This window comes from Apiospora phragmitis, assembly GCF_038363925.1.
Source record: "Apiospora phragmitis strain CBS 135458 chromosome Unknown utg000006l:1.0-5683423.0:1.0-5690449.0, whole genome shotgun sequence".
NCBI lineage: Eukaryota > Fungi > Ascomycota > Sordariomycetes > Amphisphaeriales > Apiosporaceae > Apiospora > Apiospora phragmitis.
Window position 1 is genome coordinate 1,801,404 of NW_027117404.1, and position 16,360 is coordinate 1,817,763.

General features: G+C 54.4%; 5 protein-coding genes across 5 annotated transcripts; 2 read left to right on the plus strand and 3 right to left on the minus strand.

Moving 5' to 3' along the window:
* Positions 1-227: 227 nt before the first annotated feature.
* On the plus strand, positions 228-2,287 carry PG994_005835 (uncharacterized protein; the record flags this gene model as incomplete). The annotated part of the gene is made up of 2 exons (XM_066857244.1): positions 228-594; positions 798-2,287. 2 exons carry the CDS (start codon positions 228-230, stop codon positions 2,285-2,287), a joined length of 1,857 nt encoding a protein of 618 aa, XP_066716513.1.
* A 1,246-nt stretch (positions 2,288-3,533) lies between these two features.
* On the minus strand, positions 3,534-4,170 carry PG994_005836 (H/ACA ribonucleoprotein complex subunit 1; the record flags this gene model as incomplete). Its single annotated transcript, XM_066857245.1, has 2 exons — positions 3,534-3,980; positions 4,066-4,170. 2 exons carry the CDS (start codon positions 4,168-4,170, stop codon positions 3,534-3,536), a joined length of 552 nt encoding a protein of 183 aa, XP_066716514.1.
* A 761-nt stretch (positions 4,171-4,931) lies between these two features.
* On the plus strand, positions 4,932-7,564 carry PG994_005837 (uncharacterized protein; the record flags this gene model as incomplete). The annotated part of the gene is made up of 5 exons (XM_066857246.1): positions 4,932-5,849; positions 5,891-6,041; positions 6,100-6,197; positions 6,255-7,281; positions 7,365-7,564. The coding sequence occupies 5 exons, from the start codon at positions 4,932-4,934 to the stop codon at positions 7,562-7,564; spliced, it is 2,394 nt and encodes a 797-aa protein (XP_066716515.1).
* A 1,102-nt stretch (positions 7,565-8,666) lies between these two features.
* PG994_005838 (PH domain-containing protein) lies at positions 8,667-11,684 on the minus strand (the record flags this gene model as incomplete). Its single annotated transcript, XM_066857247.1, has 4 exons — positions 8,667-9,403; positions 9,560-10,002; positions 10,057-11,442; positions 11,605-11,684. 4 exons carry the CDS (start codon positions 11,682-11,684, stop codon positions 8,667-8,669), a joined length of 2,646 nt encoding a protein of 881 aa, XP_066716516.1.
* Positions 11,685-14,219: 2,535 nt separating this feature from the next.
* On the minus strand, positions 14,220-15,847 carry PG994_005839 (phospholipid:diacylglycerol acyltransferase; the record flags this gene model as incomplete). The annotated part of the gene is made up of 3 exons (XM_066857248.1): positions 14,220-14,819; positions 14,918-15,726; positions 15,793-15,847. 3 exons carry the CDS (start codon positions 15,845-15,847, stop codon positions 14,220-14,222), a joined length of 1,464 nt encoding a protein of 487 aa, XP_066716517.1.
* Positions 15,848-16,360: the final 513 nt, after the last annotated feature.

Consider the following 16,360-nt stretch of genomic DNA (forward strand, 5'->3'; position numbering starts at 1 on the left):
TCTTGAACTCCCCCCGAAGGCTCCGCGGCCGACCAGTCTCATATCACCCACCGAGCTACCGCACACTCGAGCTGTCCCCGCGACCACGCCCGCTCTCGCACAGAGATCCATACTGGGACAGTGTTGGCAGCCTCGATGTCCCTTTTAATCGCAGCTGTTCTTACCGAGAACCCAGTGGTCGAATCAGCCATTCCCGACGCACAAGCATACTGCGTGACGTCTACCAGATGCAAGAGGAGCCACATCTGGCAAGGGGATATACGCCCCCTTCGAGCTCCTCGGGCACGGAGAAGCCAAATCGCCACTCGGCCGCGTCGGTCGACCTGATCGAAGCCGCCTACCAGATGAAGATTGCTGGGTATGTGGGACAGATGCGACGCATCTCGGGCTCTGGCGAGATTGAAGATGATACATCGTCGGCACCAGACGCTATCGAGGTCGGAGGCCACACCTATGTGCGCCATGGCTCCGGCATCGATCGCAAGAACACAAAACGGCGACGACCACTCCGGAAGCAGCGCAAGGGAAGTCCCGAGGGGCCGGACATGGGGATAGGCCATGAGATCCTTTTCTTTCTGCTTATTGCTACGGCTCGTGAGTAAAACCTACACACAGGTTCTGCCTGAGCAGCGTCTATGTTGCTTTCCCCCCTCCCCTCCACCCCCGACCAACAAACAATATGCATATCACTTTGACCTTGGTGGCGCTCCGGTGGCGCTCAATGGTCTCATGTTGCACAAGGCGGCCCCCTCTCCGATACTTAGCTCGTGGAACTCTACTGACCCGTTTTGTCTCAGAGGCTCTCATGCTTTCCGGTGTGGCCCAAGCCATGATTCCAGCAACCATTATCGGAGTGACGTTCGGCCTGTCTCAGCCAGCAGACCTAGCTTGGTTTTCGGCGGCGTACGCCCTGACGTCTGGCACATTTGTGTTACCCGCGGGCCGGCTCGGGGACCTCTACGGCCACAAGAAGATCTTCATCATCGGGTTCATCTGGTTCGCCGTCTGGAGCATCATGGTCGGCTTCGCCGAGATGGTGCAACTGAGCACCACCGCCAACGGCGTCGTCTACTTCGACATCTGTCGCGCCATGCAGGGCATCGGCCCCGCGCTCCTCGTGCCCAACGGCCAGGCCATGCTGGGACGCGCCTACACCCCCGGCCGCCGCAAGGCCCTGGTCATGAGCCTGTTCGGGGCCGCGGCGCCCTTCGGTTTCGTCGTGGGTGGCATCATGGCGGCCGTACTATCGGAGCTTGCGTCCTGGCCTTGGGCCTTCTGGATCTTGGGGATCGTGTGCGGCGTACTGGCGCTTGTGGCCGTCTTCGTGCTCCCCGCGACGGAGCAGACCAAGAAGAACGAGAAAGAAAGCCTCTGGACACAGCTCGACGTCACCGGCATGATGTGCGGCGTCACTGGCCTCGTCCTCTTCAATTTCGCCTGGAACCAGGCCCCCATCGCGTCGTGGACCACGCCCTACACCTACTTCATGCTCATCATCGGCCTGCTGCTCATCGGCGTCTTCGTGTACGTCGAGAAGAACGCCGTGCACCCGCTCGTGCCCGTCGCCGCCATGCGCTCCCAGACCAACTTCGTCCTGGCCTGCGTCGCGGCCGGCTGGGGCTGCTTCGCCATCTGGGTCTTCTACTACATCCAGGTGCTCGAGAACCTGCGGGGGTGGCGCCCCATGCTCACGGCGGCCTCGCTGGCCCCGGGCCCCGTCACGGGCCTGCTCGCCTCCTTGGTGGTGGCGGCCTACATGGCGCGCTTGGGCCCCCACTGGATCATGATCATCAGCATGTGCGCCTTCGCGGCGGGCAGCCTGTTCATGGCGACAGCGCCCGTCGGGCAGACGTACTGGGCCAACACGTTCCTGTCGGCCCTCATCATGCCCTTCGGCATGGACATGAGCAACCCGGCGGCCTCGCTCCTGCTCAGCAACAGCGTCGCCAAGGAGCACCAGGGCATCGCCGCCAGCCTCGTCGTGACCGTCGTCAACTACAGCATCAGCACCGCCCTGGGCTTCGCCGCCACCATCGAGGTCGAGATGCACAAGCACAGCGGCGGCCACGGCGGCAGCAGCAGCAGCAGTGTGGACGCCGCCCTCGTGGGGATCCGCGCCGCGCAGTACTTCGGCCTCGGGCTCGGCGGGCTCGGCATCTGCGTCGCCCTGGCCTTCTTCGCGGCTGCATGGCGGTCGAGACGAAAGAAGGCTGCTGCGGCAGCTTCCCCCAATGCGGTGCCACCGTCCGAGATGCGATCCGCGCCGTCTCAGGGGTATGGCCGTTAGCGGTAGTTCGAAATAGAAGGAAGTGGGTGGGAATTTGTAATGGAGATATACATACGGGCAGGGGCTATTCATGACGAACGATGACGAGAATGACATTCCTTTTGTTGTTGTCTTTTGCTTTCTTCCTTTCTTTCGGTTTCACACGCAAGCTAATAATTCTTACACAAAAGCACATACCGACCTTTCCGCTTCAGTGCAGCAACACTTACATATCACACTTGTATCTATATAGACTCTCACTCATGGCTCTGGCTGGCCGTCTACCAAATATATACCATATTCTTGACTATTTTTGTTCTATATCATCTATATGAAGTATTTTATTGCGATGATTTGACCAGCAACGTTACTGATATCGAATAACTGTAAATCCCGATAATAACTTTGGCTCGGTGGTCGAGTCCAGCACCAGACAACATGCCCCGCTGCCTATGCAGAAAATCCGAGAACGTTCCAAGTAAGCGGAAATTACAGCAAACCAGGACACGATGCTGACGGAGTACAGACTGACAGTAGAGGAGAGAGGGCTGCATGGGAATTTAAGCAAATCAAAGGGACTTTCTCTGAACTTACTCGTAAGGACTTGTACAATTTTGATCCAGTTCTTTATGTCTACAAGGGTGAGTCTAGGCCATGATACACGTAGCACCGAATGCGTGCTGCTTGAATCTTGCGTGGCATGCCCCCCCCCCCGAATTTGTTATACTGACATGACCAAGTGATCCTTTATCCATCATTCTTTCCTCAGAACCAGGTCGGCTGAAATAGGGGGCGGTGGGTGGAGCCCCTTGAACGGATTATGCGTTGCGTTGCCTGAACTTGACTATTCATCACGCGACCAAATCAGCCTCGCGAACCTTTCTCTCGTTGAATGTGGCATCGCAGAGGTGCTCCTGTCCATTTGTGGAGAGGAAACCTATGTGGATACCCCATCGTGTGTAAGGTCTCAGGCTCAGAAACCCAGGTAAACCCAACAGAGCTGCGGTTCATATCAAAAAGTACGGACTTGGTGATCAAAAGGGAAATGGTTTCGGCAAAGACACAAGTAGTGAGCAATATCAGACAATGAACACCCTGTTTTGAACAAAAGATCCTGAACGCCTGAGGTCCCCATTCGTGACCACATTTCAGCCCATGAATGAAATAAGAGAATCGCAACGCCAATGTCTAGCCGGACAGGGTACAAGGTGGCCTTTCCCCGTGGGAAGTTCTTTCTAGGGGAGAAAAAAACCAAAAGACGAGCAAATCAGTAAATGGTCGTTGAGCGATCATCGGCCCCGGCCGAAGCCACCACCACCACCACGGCTGAAACCACCACCGCCTCGGCTGCCGCCACCACGACTGAAACCACCACCTCCGCGACCGCCACCACCACGGGGCGCACCAAATCCGCTTCCACCACGGCCGCCTCCCTTGAGAAGCCACCGGGGCCACCGCGACCCCTAGGGCCACCTCGTCCGCCGCGCATGGGGCCACCACGGCCACCGGCACCGCCGCGTCCGGCTCTCTTCACCTTGGGGGCTCCTGGCGGGGGCTTGGGCTTGGGCAGGAACTTGTCCATGGGTAACAGTCTGTCGCCGCCGATAAAGAACTTGTCGCCGGGCTTGAAGCTCGTGGCAACGATGCCTTCGCTCGGTTTGATGGTGTAGTAAACTTGGTTGATGGGGCCGAGGACCTCGTCGACTTTGCCGACCTGTCAGAGAGCATAGATGTTAGCTGTCGTGTGCTTGGAGCGTAGACAACGCGTGTGCATCGCGGTATGGTATGGGCAGGCTTACCGAAGTCTTGTTTTCGAGGAAAATCTGAGCTCCGAACATGGGAACTTTGGGGTTGTTGGACTCGCAGACCATCTCGCCCTCACAGGCGTGCATGAAGGTGCCCATTTCGAGGATCTGAGCGGGAGGACCGAAATCACGTTGTCCGGAAACCACCGCGGCCTAGAGAAGGGCGAAAGCATGGTTAGCCAACTATGCATGCAACAAGACAGTCTTTGACGAGGGTTTTCAAGGACTCACCACCTCCACGGCCGCCGAAGCCGCCACCGCCAAACCCGCCTCGTCCTCTGGGAGCTCCTCGTGACATTTTCGCGTCTGTATGGTGGTCAATTGACGCTGTACGGATGTTGCGCTGGCGCTGGTGATTATGGATTTCTAGTCGATTGGGAGCTTGGGATTTTTTTTTTCCAGATTCGTCCAATGCAGCTTTGCTTTGCTGCTTATCGGAGAAACTCTTTGGTGGTCGGCCGGATTAATCCCGTTACATAGCTTATCGCGTTAGTGGGCCACTCCACTAAGAAGTGGAGGGGCACCTGCCGACTTTGCTGTGGGTGGTGCTAGGGAGAGTGAAGCCACGAATAAGTTGAGCCACAGGCGCCCCTGAGTCATTCTGGCCCGACATCGACATGGGTGACTCTTATCAATGTAACCCAGCCCAAGGTCAACGAGGGGCAGTCGCCAAAGGTACTTCCACGTTGGCCTGGCCCGTAGCGTAACTGCATCCCAAGTCAAGCGAAATGTCCCTGCCCCACCAAATACCACACCCCGCCTATCGACTTTCTGTCGTGGTTTGAATAATAATAATAAGTTGACTCACCCGTACACTATTCCCACAAAACATCTTTCGCGGCGACGACAACAATACCACCATGGCGGACACAGCCAAGCAAGCCGTCGAGTCCGTCGTTGATGGCGTCAAGAATGTCGCCCTCGGCGGAGCAAACAAGCCCGACAAGAAAGCCGCCAAGAAGGAGAAGAAGCCCAAAGGGGGAGACGATGCTGCCGCTGCAGGGCCTCTGGAGATGACCCCTCCACCCGACTTCTTGCAGTACCGATTGGACCTCTTCAACAAGATCAAGCAGAGACAAGATGAAGAGCTCGCACAAAAGCCCCGACTCCCCATCAACATCACCATGCCCGATGGCACCATCAAGACCGGCACCTCGTATGAGACTACCCCCGGAGAGATCGCCAAGGGCATCAGCAACAGTCTTTACAAGCGCACTGTCGTCGCAAGGCTGAACGGAGACCGGGAACAGCTCTGGGACCTTGACAGACCCCTGGAGGATTCCTGCAAGCTGGAGTTGCTTGACTTCGATGATGAGCAGGGCAAGATGGTCTTCTGGCACTCTTCGGCCCATATTCTGGGCGAAGCCTCCGAGCGACGATTCGGCTGTTCTCTGTGCATCGGTCCACCCATTGACAACGGTTTCTATTACGAGATGGGCCTGCCCGAAGGCGCCGCAGTCCAGGCCTCGGACTGGAAGCCAATTGAGAACATTGTATCGTCCATCGTCAAGGAGAAGCAAAAGTTCGAGCGCCTGACCATGACCAAAGATGAGCTGCTCGAGATGTTCAACTACAACAAGTACAAGCAACACATCATCAAGGACAAGATTGCCGACGGAACTTCCACCACTGTCTACCGCAATGGTCCCCTTATTGATTTGTGCCGTGGTCCTCACGTCCCAGATACCGGCCGCATCGAGGCCTTCGCCGTTATGAAGAACTCGGCATCTTATTTCCTGGGTGATGCCAAGAACGATTCTCTGCAAAGAATCTATGGCGTTTCTTTCCTGACAAGAAGCAAATGGCTGCCCACAAGAAGTTCCTTGAGGAAGCCGCTAAGCGGGACCACAGAAAGATTGCCAAAGACCAGGAGCTATTCTTCTTCGACGAGATGTCCCCAGGTTCTGCCATGTGGTTGCCCCATGGCGCCCGAATCTACAACACCCTCTTGGATTACATCCGCCAGCAATGTAAGTTTTCACCACCCATCGTCTTCGTCGTTTGCAACTGACGGTTCACCGTGTACAGACTGGAAGCGTGGCTACGAAGAGGTCATCACTCCTAACATGTTTAACTCGGAACTGTGGAAGATGTCTGGCCACTGGAATTACTACAAAGATGACATGGTATGGCAAACTGTTCAAAACTGCCTATCGAAGAAAGCTGACATGTTTTTTCTATAGTTTGTCATTGACATGGAGGAGAACACCAAGTTTGCCTTGAAGCCAATGAACTGCCCCGGGCATTGTCGTCTGTTTGGCCATCGTGAGAGGTCGCACAGAGAGTTGCCATGGCGAGTTGCCGATTTTGGTGTCCTTCACAGAAATGAAGCATCTGGTGCCCTATCCGGTCTCACTCGTGTCCGCAGATTCCAGCAGGATGATGCGCACATCTTCTGCCGGGAGGATCAGATCAAGTCTGAGATGCACGGCCTATTCGACTTCTTGCAGGAGATGTACGGCCTCCTTGGCATGACCTTCAAGCTCAAGCTTTCTACCAGGCCTGAGAAGTATATGGGCGAGATCGAGACATGGGACAAGGCAGAGCAAGCCTTACGCGAGTCTCTTGATGAGTTCACGGCCAAGGGCAACGCTGCGTGGACCTTGAACCCGGGAGATGGCGCTTTTTACGGACCTAAGATCGATATCACGATTGTCGACTGCCTCAACCGCGACTGGCAATGCGCTACCATTCAGCTGGACTTTGTTCAGCCAGTCAACTTCAACTTGGAGTACAACACTGGCGAGGCCATCGCTGCCAAATCCGAGGAGGAAAAGGCAGAGCCCATGGTGAAGCCCAAGTTCAAGGTGAAGAATCCCCAGGCTGTCATCGACTCGGCCAATGCTGCTAAGGAGGGCAAGCCAAATCCTGGAAACCCGGCGAACCAGGCTAGCGAAGCGCCCAAGGAACGAGTTGTCAAGGCATTGACACCTGGCTGCGCAAGGCCTGTCATGATCCACCGCGCCATGGCCGGATCCATCGAACGATTCACCGGCATTCTATGCGAGCATTATGCTGGCAAGTGGCCATTCTGGTTGTCTCCTCGGCAGATCCTGATTGTGCCCGTCGGTGTTGGCTTCTATGACTATGCCGAGAAGGTCCGGGCCATCTTCCACCAGGAGAAGATGTATGTGGATGTCGATCTCAGCGGTAACACGCTCCAGAAGAAGATCCGCACCGGACAGTTGGCGCAGTACAACTTCATCTTCGGTAAGTTGCATCTCCAGGATTGATGTTTCTTTCCGTTCTCCCCCACGCCTTTGACACAGTAGCTAATCGTTACGTGTGTATAGTTGTTGGCGACGAGGAAATGAAGGGTGAGCAGGTCAACATCCGATGGCGAGACAATACCTCGGCTCAGGACCGTGGACAACCCATTGCGTTGACCGAGGCGGTGGACAAGCTGAAGCAGCTGAAGACGGATCTCGGCTCATACAACCCCTTCCCTGAGATTGAGAAGAAGCCTGCTAAGGAGGAAGCGCCAGCAGCCTAGATAGCTCCGTGAGTTCGACGGTAAACCATTTGCTATGAAGATCTAAGGCATTATCGGCGTTGTAGAGTAAAAACGGGTATTTCAGTACGAGTCCAATGAAATTGTCATCTGGTAACTCGAACAACGCGTGTTGTTCCTTTTTTGCCAGCCAATACTGCAACGACCCCTTGCGACAAGTAGTAGTATGACCAACTCCAGCCATGATATTCGCGTTGGCTGTTCCTACGCACACCCACCCATCTGCATGCTCGCCTACCACAGAAGATCCCTCAATTGGTCTCCGTCTACGATATACGAGCTACCCCTATTTTTCTGAAAAATAGGGGTAGCTATATTTCAGGAGTAGCCCGTGGAGCTTCGTGAGATAGGTGGTTGCTAATTCTCGGAAGACTTCAAGATCTGATTGGTCGCTGAAATATTTAATGTTGTATGATTGTGAGCTACCCAATCTTTTTCCTGCTGGAAAACATATTGTAAAAGAGTCCCAAAAACTCTGACCCATGTGAGGAACAAAATGCGCACAAACAAGTGGGAGACCCCTCCCTAGACGATTGGCCAGAAGCAAGTGAACTCTGAAGCTACTAGTCGTTCTTTTCTTGTACTCATTCTCGAAGTGTATCGTGACTAGAATTGTCATAATTAGGCATCCACCTCCGTGCGTGCCCAATACGAGAAATGACATGCAAGACGAAATGGTGTCCAGGAGCCTTGTCCCCATGGCGAGAGAACCAATCACAGCAAAACGTATATCGCTTCATCACCGTAGTCGAAGTGAAGGCGAAGCAAGCAAGAATTGGGAATAGCGATAAGATTGACCCCAACAGGATGGGTGACCAAAACAACAAAAAGTCGATGCGTAAGTAAACATGAAGTGTAAGTATGTAGTATATCAACAACAACACCTTTCCTCCCTCGTGTGCAATTTCCTTTTGCCTCCAGAGCGCCCTCGCAAGAAAACCGGACCAAGAAGATAGGGAGCAACAGCAAACTACCACCTTCATTCCATGTTAGCCCTTCCGTCGTACCTCCGTCCCGTCCTCAAACTACCTCAAGCCAACATCGACAAAGTATCAAAGAAAAGAAGTAGCAGTACATTTGGACTTTAGTACACACTAGGGGTAGTCGCAGGTGTGCCGGGGTGCTCACCGGGCACGTGGGGGGTGCTATCCGTCCGGCCCTGGAACCCAGGCCGCGGTAACTGCCCATTCTGCCCATTCTGCTGCTGTTGCCCATAGGTGGCGCCCACTCTATCGAAGCCTTTGGCTGGCCCATTTGCACTCTGACCATTCATCATGGTGGGTTGGTCCATAGACTCGTTCTCGTAGTAGGCCGGAGAGGCGACCGAAGTGCTATACACCGGCCTACTGGTATTGTAAGACCCAACATTGCCCGAGTCTTGGCTAATGTCTGTGGGTTGTGACGAATTCACGTGGTGAGGGCCTGCCACCACTACTGGTGCAGCAGAAAACCGTTGTGCGTTGTTGTGCTGCGGCATAGTGGGTTCACCATTGTAAGGATTGACGCCATCGGCGATGGCTTCGTTGTGGACCATGGCGGCATGGCTAGGCACATCATCCAGCTGGACGCCTTGGCAGTTACCATAGTTCTGGCCAACCATCACTTGGGAAGCACGGGTTCCTGGATATGGCTCCCCAACCTGGCTACCTGGAAGCGCACTAGCTGCCGCTACGGCTTCGTAATCGTTAGTGACGTTGCCGTTGGTGGACGCGCCATGAGCATACTCGTTGTCTAGAAACCCAGAACTACCATCACTGGGCGAGTGGGGGACCTGCATTCCCCTCTGGGCGTTAACCTGGAGGTCGCTGGGGAATCTGCCACCTGTAGAACACGGACAGTCAGCATCAAGATGGAGAGGGATGTGAGTTGTTGGTCCAGTTGTATGCTGGCTGGGCTTCCAAACACGTGTCGCCAGGCCGCTGAAAGGGGTACAATGCCTGACTCGTTCCAAATGCAAAGAGCGTCAGTATTGCTCACCAGGCTGGGGCCGGTTCGAAATTGAATCTTGCCGGGAGCCGGGGCTGGCCACCACAGCCGCGGCATTCTCGTGGGACACGAAAGGTTCATCGTCCTCGTCGTCCACCATGCCATCGCTGGAGAGGGAGCGCTGTGAAGAGCGCGACAAGGTGCGAGCATGACCCTGGACGAACGTGCTGCGCTCCTCGGGTGTTTTCTCGGTAAGGGCTTTGATGTCCTCGTACCAAGCCATCATAGTATCGTGACTTTCCGCACGAAATACCCAAGTGTGACCGCGGTGCATGGTACCGGTTTGCCGTCCCTTCAGGATAAATTTGTTCGACGAACCACCTTCCGTAGAGTGCGAACCCAGTTTCTGCTCGGGGAGATACAAGCTCACGACTGGCGGACCGCTCTTGTCTGCGGACTTGAACTCGTGAAGATGCGTCGGCGAAAGGACGTACCTGGGATACTGTTAGTAAACTAGTTGCAGAGTGTTCTTACGTTTGGATACCCACCAGCCTGCAGTATAGCTCTTTAGATACTTGCTCTTCCGCTCAAGCAGGCCAGCCCTGATCTCCTGGCTAGCATAGTGGTCCCGTCCAGGATAGTGGATATGCTCTGGCGATCGAATCGGTATATCTGGGCTCACGAACTGCGCATCCTTCTGGATGAACATGCTCCATTCGTGGTCCTTGGGCATGGCAATGGGTCCAACTCGCAGATCCTCGATGGTGTTGTAAGATCCGTCAGCTTCTCGCTTGAGAATGCCAGCATAGGCATTGTACGACTTTTGAATTTCGCCGACGACAATGGACTCAAGTTCCCGACCTGACGTTTCCAAATTCAAATAGGCCTGGTGTAGATAAGTTTCCTCGTCAATCTGGCGCTCGACTTGCCGATCCACCGCCAGTCTCAGTAGATATGGATCTTGTTTGCCGGTTGTCAACGAAGAGTCCATCTCGGTCTGGCCCAGCACCTCTTGCAGGGTGTTCACGGCCCTCCTAGTGTTCTCCATTTCCTTCTCGACCGAATTCTTGAAGTCGCCAGACAGGCTCTTGATCTCCTTCATCTTCATGTTCAAGTCGCTTCTCAGACCAGTCAATGCCAAGATGACATCCTCCTCAATCTCCCTGGCCTTGTTGGCCTCGATAATGGATTGCTTGTGGTGAGTTCTCAAGATCTCTACCGCGTCGTCTAGTCCACCCGAAGCAAGGAAGCCGGGTGGCGTGGTCATGTTGTTTGCGACGTTGGCCAGCTTCAGCAGTGACTTGGATCGATGCTCATAATGCGACTGAATCTCCCTAAAATACGCGATGAGGTCCTTCAGAATCTTGCGCCACGATTGGAAGCGATTTGCCAGGACCTCGGTAGGGTTTCCTGTTGTCGGGACGGGGCAGTAGAAAGCGCTGAGAGCTTCCTCGGGATCGTGGCTACTCTGCAAAGCAAGACTGCGAACACTACCCGCCTTCATGCTTCGCCGACTGCTGCTTCTCTTAAGGCTACCACTCCTACGCAGCGAGCCTTTCTTCTTCAGCGTGTTGCCCCTGGACAGGGAGATGCCGCTGGTGGTGCCATCGCCCGTCATGCTCATGTTATCGCCATGACGCGACGACGTTGAATTGGAGCGCTGCATGGCGGCGGCTCTGTGTGTTGGGCCGTCGATTATCGAGCTTCCTCTCACACTGACATCCCACTCTTCGGTGAATTTGGGGTCACGCCTTAGGTAGTTGTCTGCACCGGGCGAAGCCAGTTGCGCGTTGGCCAGCGTGTTGGAGGCGGTCTCTTCGTCCGCCGGGATCCTCTGCGCAGGAGAATATTGCGGTTGTGGCTGATGATATTGAAAGTAAGAATTGTCTGCTGCGCTAGGTTGTTTTGATAGGCCGGCTGGGCTATAGTTGGCACTGAAGGGACGGAGAGTTTGGGATTAGCGAGAAATGGTCAAACTAGCGCAAGAGGTATGTATGCGGAAGGGTTGGACTGTCGGCCTCTTTGTTGTTGGTGGCGGCAAGCGGGACAGCGGTAAACATGAAAGGGCAAAAAGAAAAGACGTAGTGCCCACGTACCCAGCGGGATCGATGACGGCCGAGTTATTCAAAGGTGTTCGTGGTCGTGGTTGCGACAGCGGAGATCTCGCGGTCGCCATTTTGGGGGGAGGGGACGGGTATTAATCAGATTAACATTCGGTGCTGTGTGCAGTACGCAGTACGCGCAGGTATCAAGGTATCTGGTATGCGAAGCGAACCGGCGGCGGGAGAGAACGACGTCAGGCGCAATGTTGACGCAATCACTTTGACTTTCCTGCTTATCTCACAGTTTTTAGCTCCATGTCACCTCCAGACTAATCGTCGTCTCTTCTCTGCAGCCCAGATTGCTGGGTTCTCAACCTCTGCCGGCGCCAATCTGACCTGTCGTGGACCCTTTTTAGTGTCGAAAATCAGATCGGCACGCCGGGTTTGCCGTGCTGCGCTTCTCCGGACTAAGGCTCGAAAAGGTTCAAGTTGGCCCAGACGGTCTCGTCTTAGTGGGCTGCCCGTCGTCTTGTGGAATGCAGGTATGATGTACTGGGGCAGAAAGGGGGGATTGGGGGATTTGCGGCTGCAGGTGCGGAGGGCGAGAGGGATGGGGGTTATTTACGACTCTTGGTTACCTCTATTGTAGTTTGTGTAGCGGGTGTGTTTGTACGGGTAACAGGGAGAACGTGGTGGAGAGGGAGGCCTTCTCCCGTTCTTGTGACTATTCTGCACCAGGCGGCGTAGCAATGATGAGGGAAAATGGACAGATGTCTTGGTTGTCAGTCGCACAATGATGTGTGGAGGGTTCGAGCGACTGGACTCGATATGGCTGCTCACTCCAAACCTTAGGTTAGGTAGGTATGCGCAAGAAAGCCAGAAGGGGGTAAGCAAAGTATATCTGACAGGCGCCTAAAGTTCAGTTCAGGTTGCCGGTTGGGTATCTCTCTCTAATGATGATTTACAGAAGTCGCTGGTTGGGCGGTAGACGATAAATATTGAATACAGGAGCAGGTCGTGCATATGCAAGCTGCAGTGCTTGGACAATCATCACAACACTAGCAATGGGACTAATGGTAGAGAAGAGGGAGCGTGTGGGTGACGCAGCGTAAGCACGCGAGAGAGAGGAAAAGAGGACGATGATGTCGTCGTTACATCCCAGCATGTTCCTCCCCCATTTTCTGTCACCCCGCTGTAAACCCGTGCCCCAGCAGCCAATGAGACAGCCGAGCTGGGGGCTGCAAGCGGCCTCGCCAGATACCCAAGTGGGCCGGCCGCCAGCTGTTTCTAGTCTGTCGTTCTACCCTAGCAACGAGCTAATTTATCTTTTGATGAACCTCCCGTCCAGCTCTCTGTCTCTTCCTCCATCTTGCTCAAGCAAAGTGACGTCATGTCCTGCTTTGTTTCCCATCCACTCCACTCCCTGTTTGGGCTACTCGATGATCAATCCGACTTTGGTGATCCCCTCTGCCGACCTACTCAAGCCCCATTTACTACTGCTGACTGCGGCATCTCGGCAGAGACGCGAGCAAGACTATCTGCTAGTGGCTCTTCCTGCTCACAAAGTAACGGTCCGCGACGGATCGTACGGCCCTGCTTAGGTACATTGGGCTTATTGGACAAGGTGGTACGATGTCCGTATTCAATCGGCTTCTCCCCCACTTCCCTCTCTTCTCCATGTCTGCACAGGAGGAGCAACAGGTTCGCCAAGGCCATGCCCCGGTATATTCACGATAGAGTACATATGCAATCCCGATCATACGTACATAATCTGCACCGCACGCGTTGTTTGATCGGCTGTATCCATCTATATGTGCCGTGAAAATAAATAGTACATACTAGCCAAACATCTAGAATCGCCGAATTCCACGAGCGAGGAGCGCCAGTCTATTATCCTCTCAAACCCCCTTTCTGCTGACCACCTAGCCCTGCTTCTGTAGCTCACTTGCTCTTTAGAAAAAAATACTTTGTATAGTTCCCACCCTATCGTCGAACGGTTGCGCCAATCTGACCATACCTATGTAGTCTCACTCGCGTCCCACTACATACACTTATTTTTTTACTAGATCGTGCGTACCTGGCATGAACTTGACTCGGTTTCCGTGACCGGCGGCCTCCTTTCCATCAAATGAGTGATGTTTCAATACATACGAATCATTGATTACTCCATACCGCCCATTGATATTCAAGACAAGACAAGAAACCCCGATAGGTGACGTTGTAGCGTCCCCGAATTATATCGGTACCTGTACTATATATACTCTCGGCCGCAGCATATACGAGCAAGGTTGATGAGACTGAAAGCTCATTTTGATAGAGCTGTAAATTCCGGATATATTATGCCAACTTGTAATCTGGTCGCTCCCAGGTCCTGCTATCTGCTCGAGTCCCGTCCACCCCAAGCTGTGTAATTATGGACGAACCAACCCATGATATCATCGAACCACCTGCCAACGCCGTGCCATGTGAATGCCATTCGTAACCCATGAGTTTTTGCACAAGAAAGATATTGTAGTAGCCCCTAAAACACAACGGCGCACCATTCATTTCCCCCAAGTAATCAAAACACAATTACACACACAACTGACTAGCTGAACAACATACAAACATCACCAATGCTCCGGCCCAAGCGACGAGGCCCGATCGAACACGCCCCTCAGTATCCTCCCCTACTGTTTGTGAGCGGCGGGCGCGGGCTCGGCTGCCTTGAGTCTGCCTCTCCGTCTCGGGGGCGGTGCCTGCGGTGGTAGTTTCTTGGCTGCCACCGCCGGCCCGCCATTCCCGTTCGCATTGATATGGACGACCGGCGCAAACGCCTTTCCGTGCCTGGACTTGGGAACTTCCGGTAACGGCTTCTTCGGCTTCCGCGGCGGTGGAGGTTCCTTGGACGACGCCGCCTCGCCGCCGTTGCTTGCAGCAGCTACCATGTCCTCCGGAGACGATGGTGGCGCGCCAGCGTCGTCCGCCTGCTCGGCGGTACTGAGCTCGGCCTTTCGGCTAGGTGTCTGTACACCGGGCTTCTCTGTCACCGCCGCCACATCAACCACACTAATCTTGCTGCCTGCGTCTTGCGACTCGAGACTGATACCTAACAGTCTGTTTGCAACCTCACCTGCGCTGTCGTCTGGCAACCAGCTGACCTTCTTCACCCGGTCTACCAGTCTCAGAGTGGTCTCATCTGCGGGGGCAAAGTGCGCGTTTCCCGACCCGGCCATGATTCTCAGCACCTTGACGATGTGGTCTTCCTTGTAGTAGGGTGGTTGGTTAAGCTGCGTGTGCGCGAGCAGCGGGTATAACACGCGCGCAGATAGGTATGTCGCAAAGACATCAGTTCGTAGGGCAGGTCGAGGAGGTTTCGTATTATGACATCGAGAAGGACGCGGAGGTCGTTGGTGTAGAAGTACTCGTATGTCGCTTTGGTTGTGAACAGGAGATAGAGGAGTTTCAGGATCAGCAGCTGGAGCGAGGTCTCGGTCTCGCGGTTGAGGAGAAGAATGAGGTTCTCTCCAAAAGTGCGAAATTGCGGACCGTACAGACACAAACACTTGACGACTCTGTTTGTCAGCAATGCGTTGGGCGAGGTAGGATCGGCCGCGGCGGCGGTGGAGGCGACCATGTACTGCTCGTTCAAAATGAGCAAAACCTTGATGATGGCGTAATTGTAGGGGTCGTGGGCATCATCCGAAAGACCCTCGGTCATCTGGAAAAGGTAGGCAACAAAGCCGTCATCGACATGCACAAGATCTTCGGGGCGCAGCCGTTCGAAGCGAGGCATCTCGTACATCAGTTCCAGGAGCAGGCGGTAGAGCCTGGGGTCGTCGTCTCTGTAGCCGTTCATCAACTCCAGCAAACGGTGAAAGCATCCCTCATTGACCATCTCCCGGTAGGTGGTCTCGTCGGCGCGCCCGTCCAGCAGGAGGAAGCTGGCGATGGCGTAGAGCGAGGCGGGCTCGTCCTCCTGCAGCATGCTGTATATTATCTGGGTGCGTGCATAGTGCGGGTCGGTATGGAATAGAGGGCTATTGAGCAGTCTGTCTGCGCAGGTAAAGACGTCATCTTCGGATTGGGAAAATTCTTGTCGGCATTTGGTAGCTAGATCAAGCCATCTGCGCAGCGCGTCGTCGAGAGATCCGAAGTCATGGGCGGCATAGCTATGGGAGAGAACCTCGTCGAGCTCTGTAGGTGGGCTCAGAGCCGCGGTCAGCTATCTTTCGGCAGAGGGGGCCAGCAAGTCATGCGCACCGTCCCATAGTTGTTCCTCGGTCTCTATGGTGTAGGTTATGTCCGATTCCTCCATGACGGATTACTTAGGGGAGATTGCGCGGGCTCGAGAGCGGGGCCAGCATCACGAGAATATGTCGAGTCTGCCCTGCAATGCAATCGAAGTCTGGGGTTTTGGTGGGAGGGGGCAAGTACAGTATTGGTGGATGGCGCAGACGAAAAGAGTGGCTCAAAGCCGATGAGCTTGGCAAGGAAAAGAGAGCTGTATGTATGTATTCCAGTCAGGCGGTCAAATAAAACGAAGAACACAGAAATCTGACCTACGGGTCTATCATTGCATGGAAAGCTGTAAAGTGAATGCTTCAATGTCTCTGTGCACTCCTCGGCTTACTCCTTGGAAGTATTATTGATGTCTGGTATGGGTGTCTAATTACGGATTTGGTGATACGATAGTGACGAGGCTGGTAGTAGTATTGGACCCAGTGATAGGCCGAAATGCGGGACTGACTCGAGCACCAGACACTGCAGGGGGGGCTACATATATTTGGTAGCACATGCACGCACTTAGCTAACCTAAGACCTTAGCCAA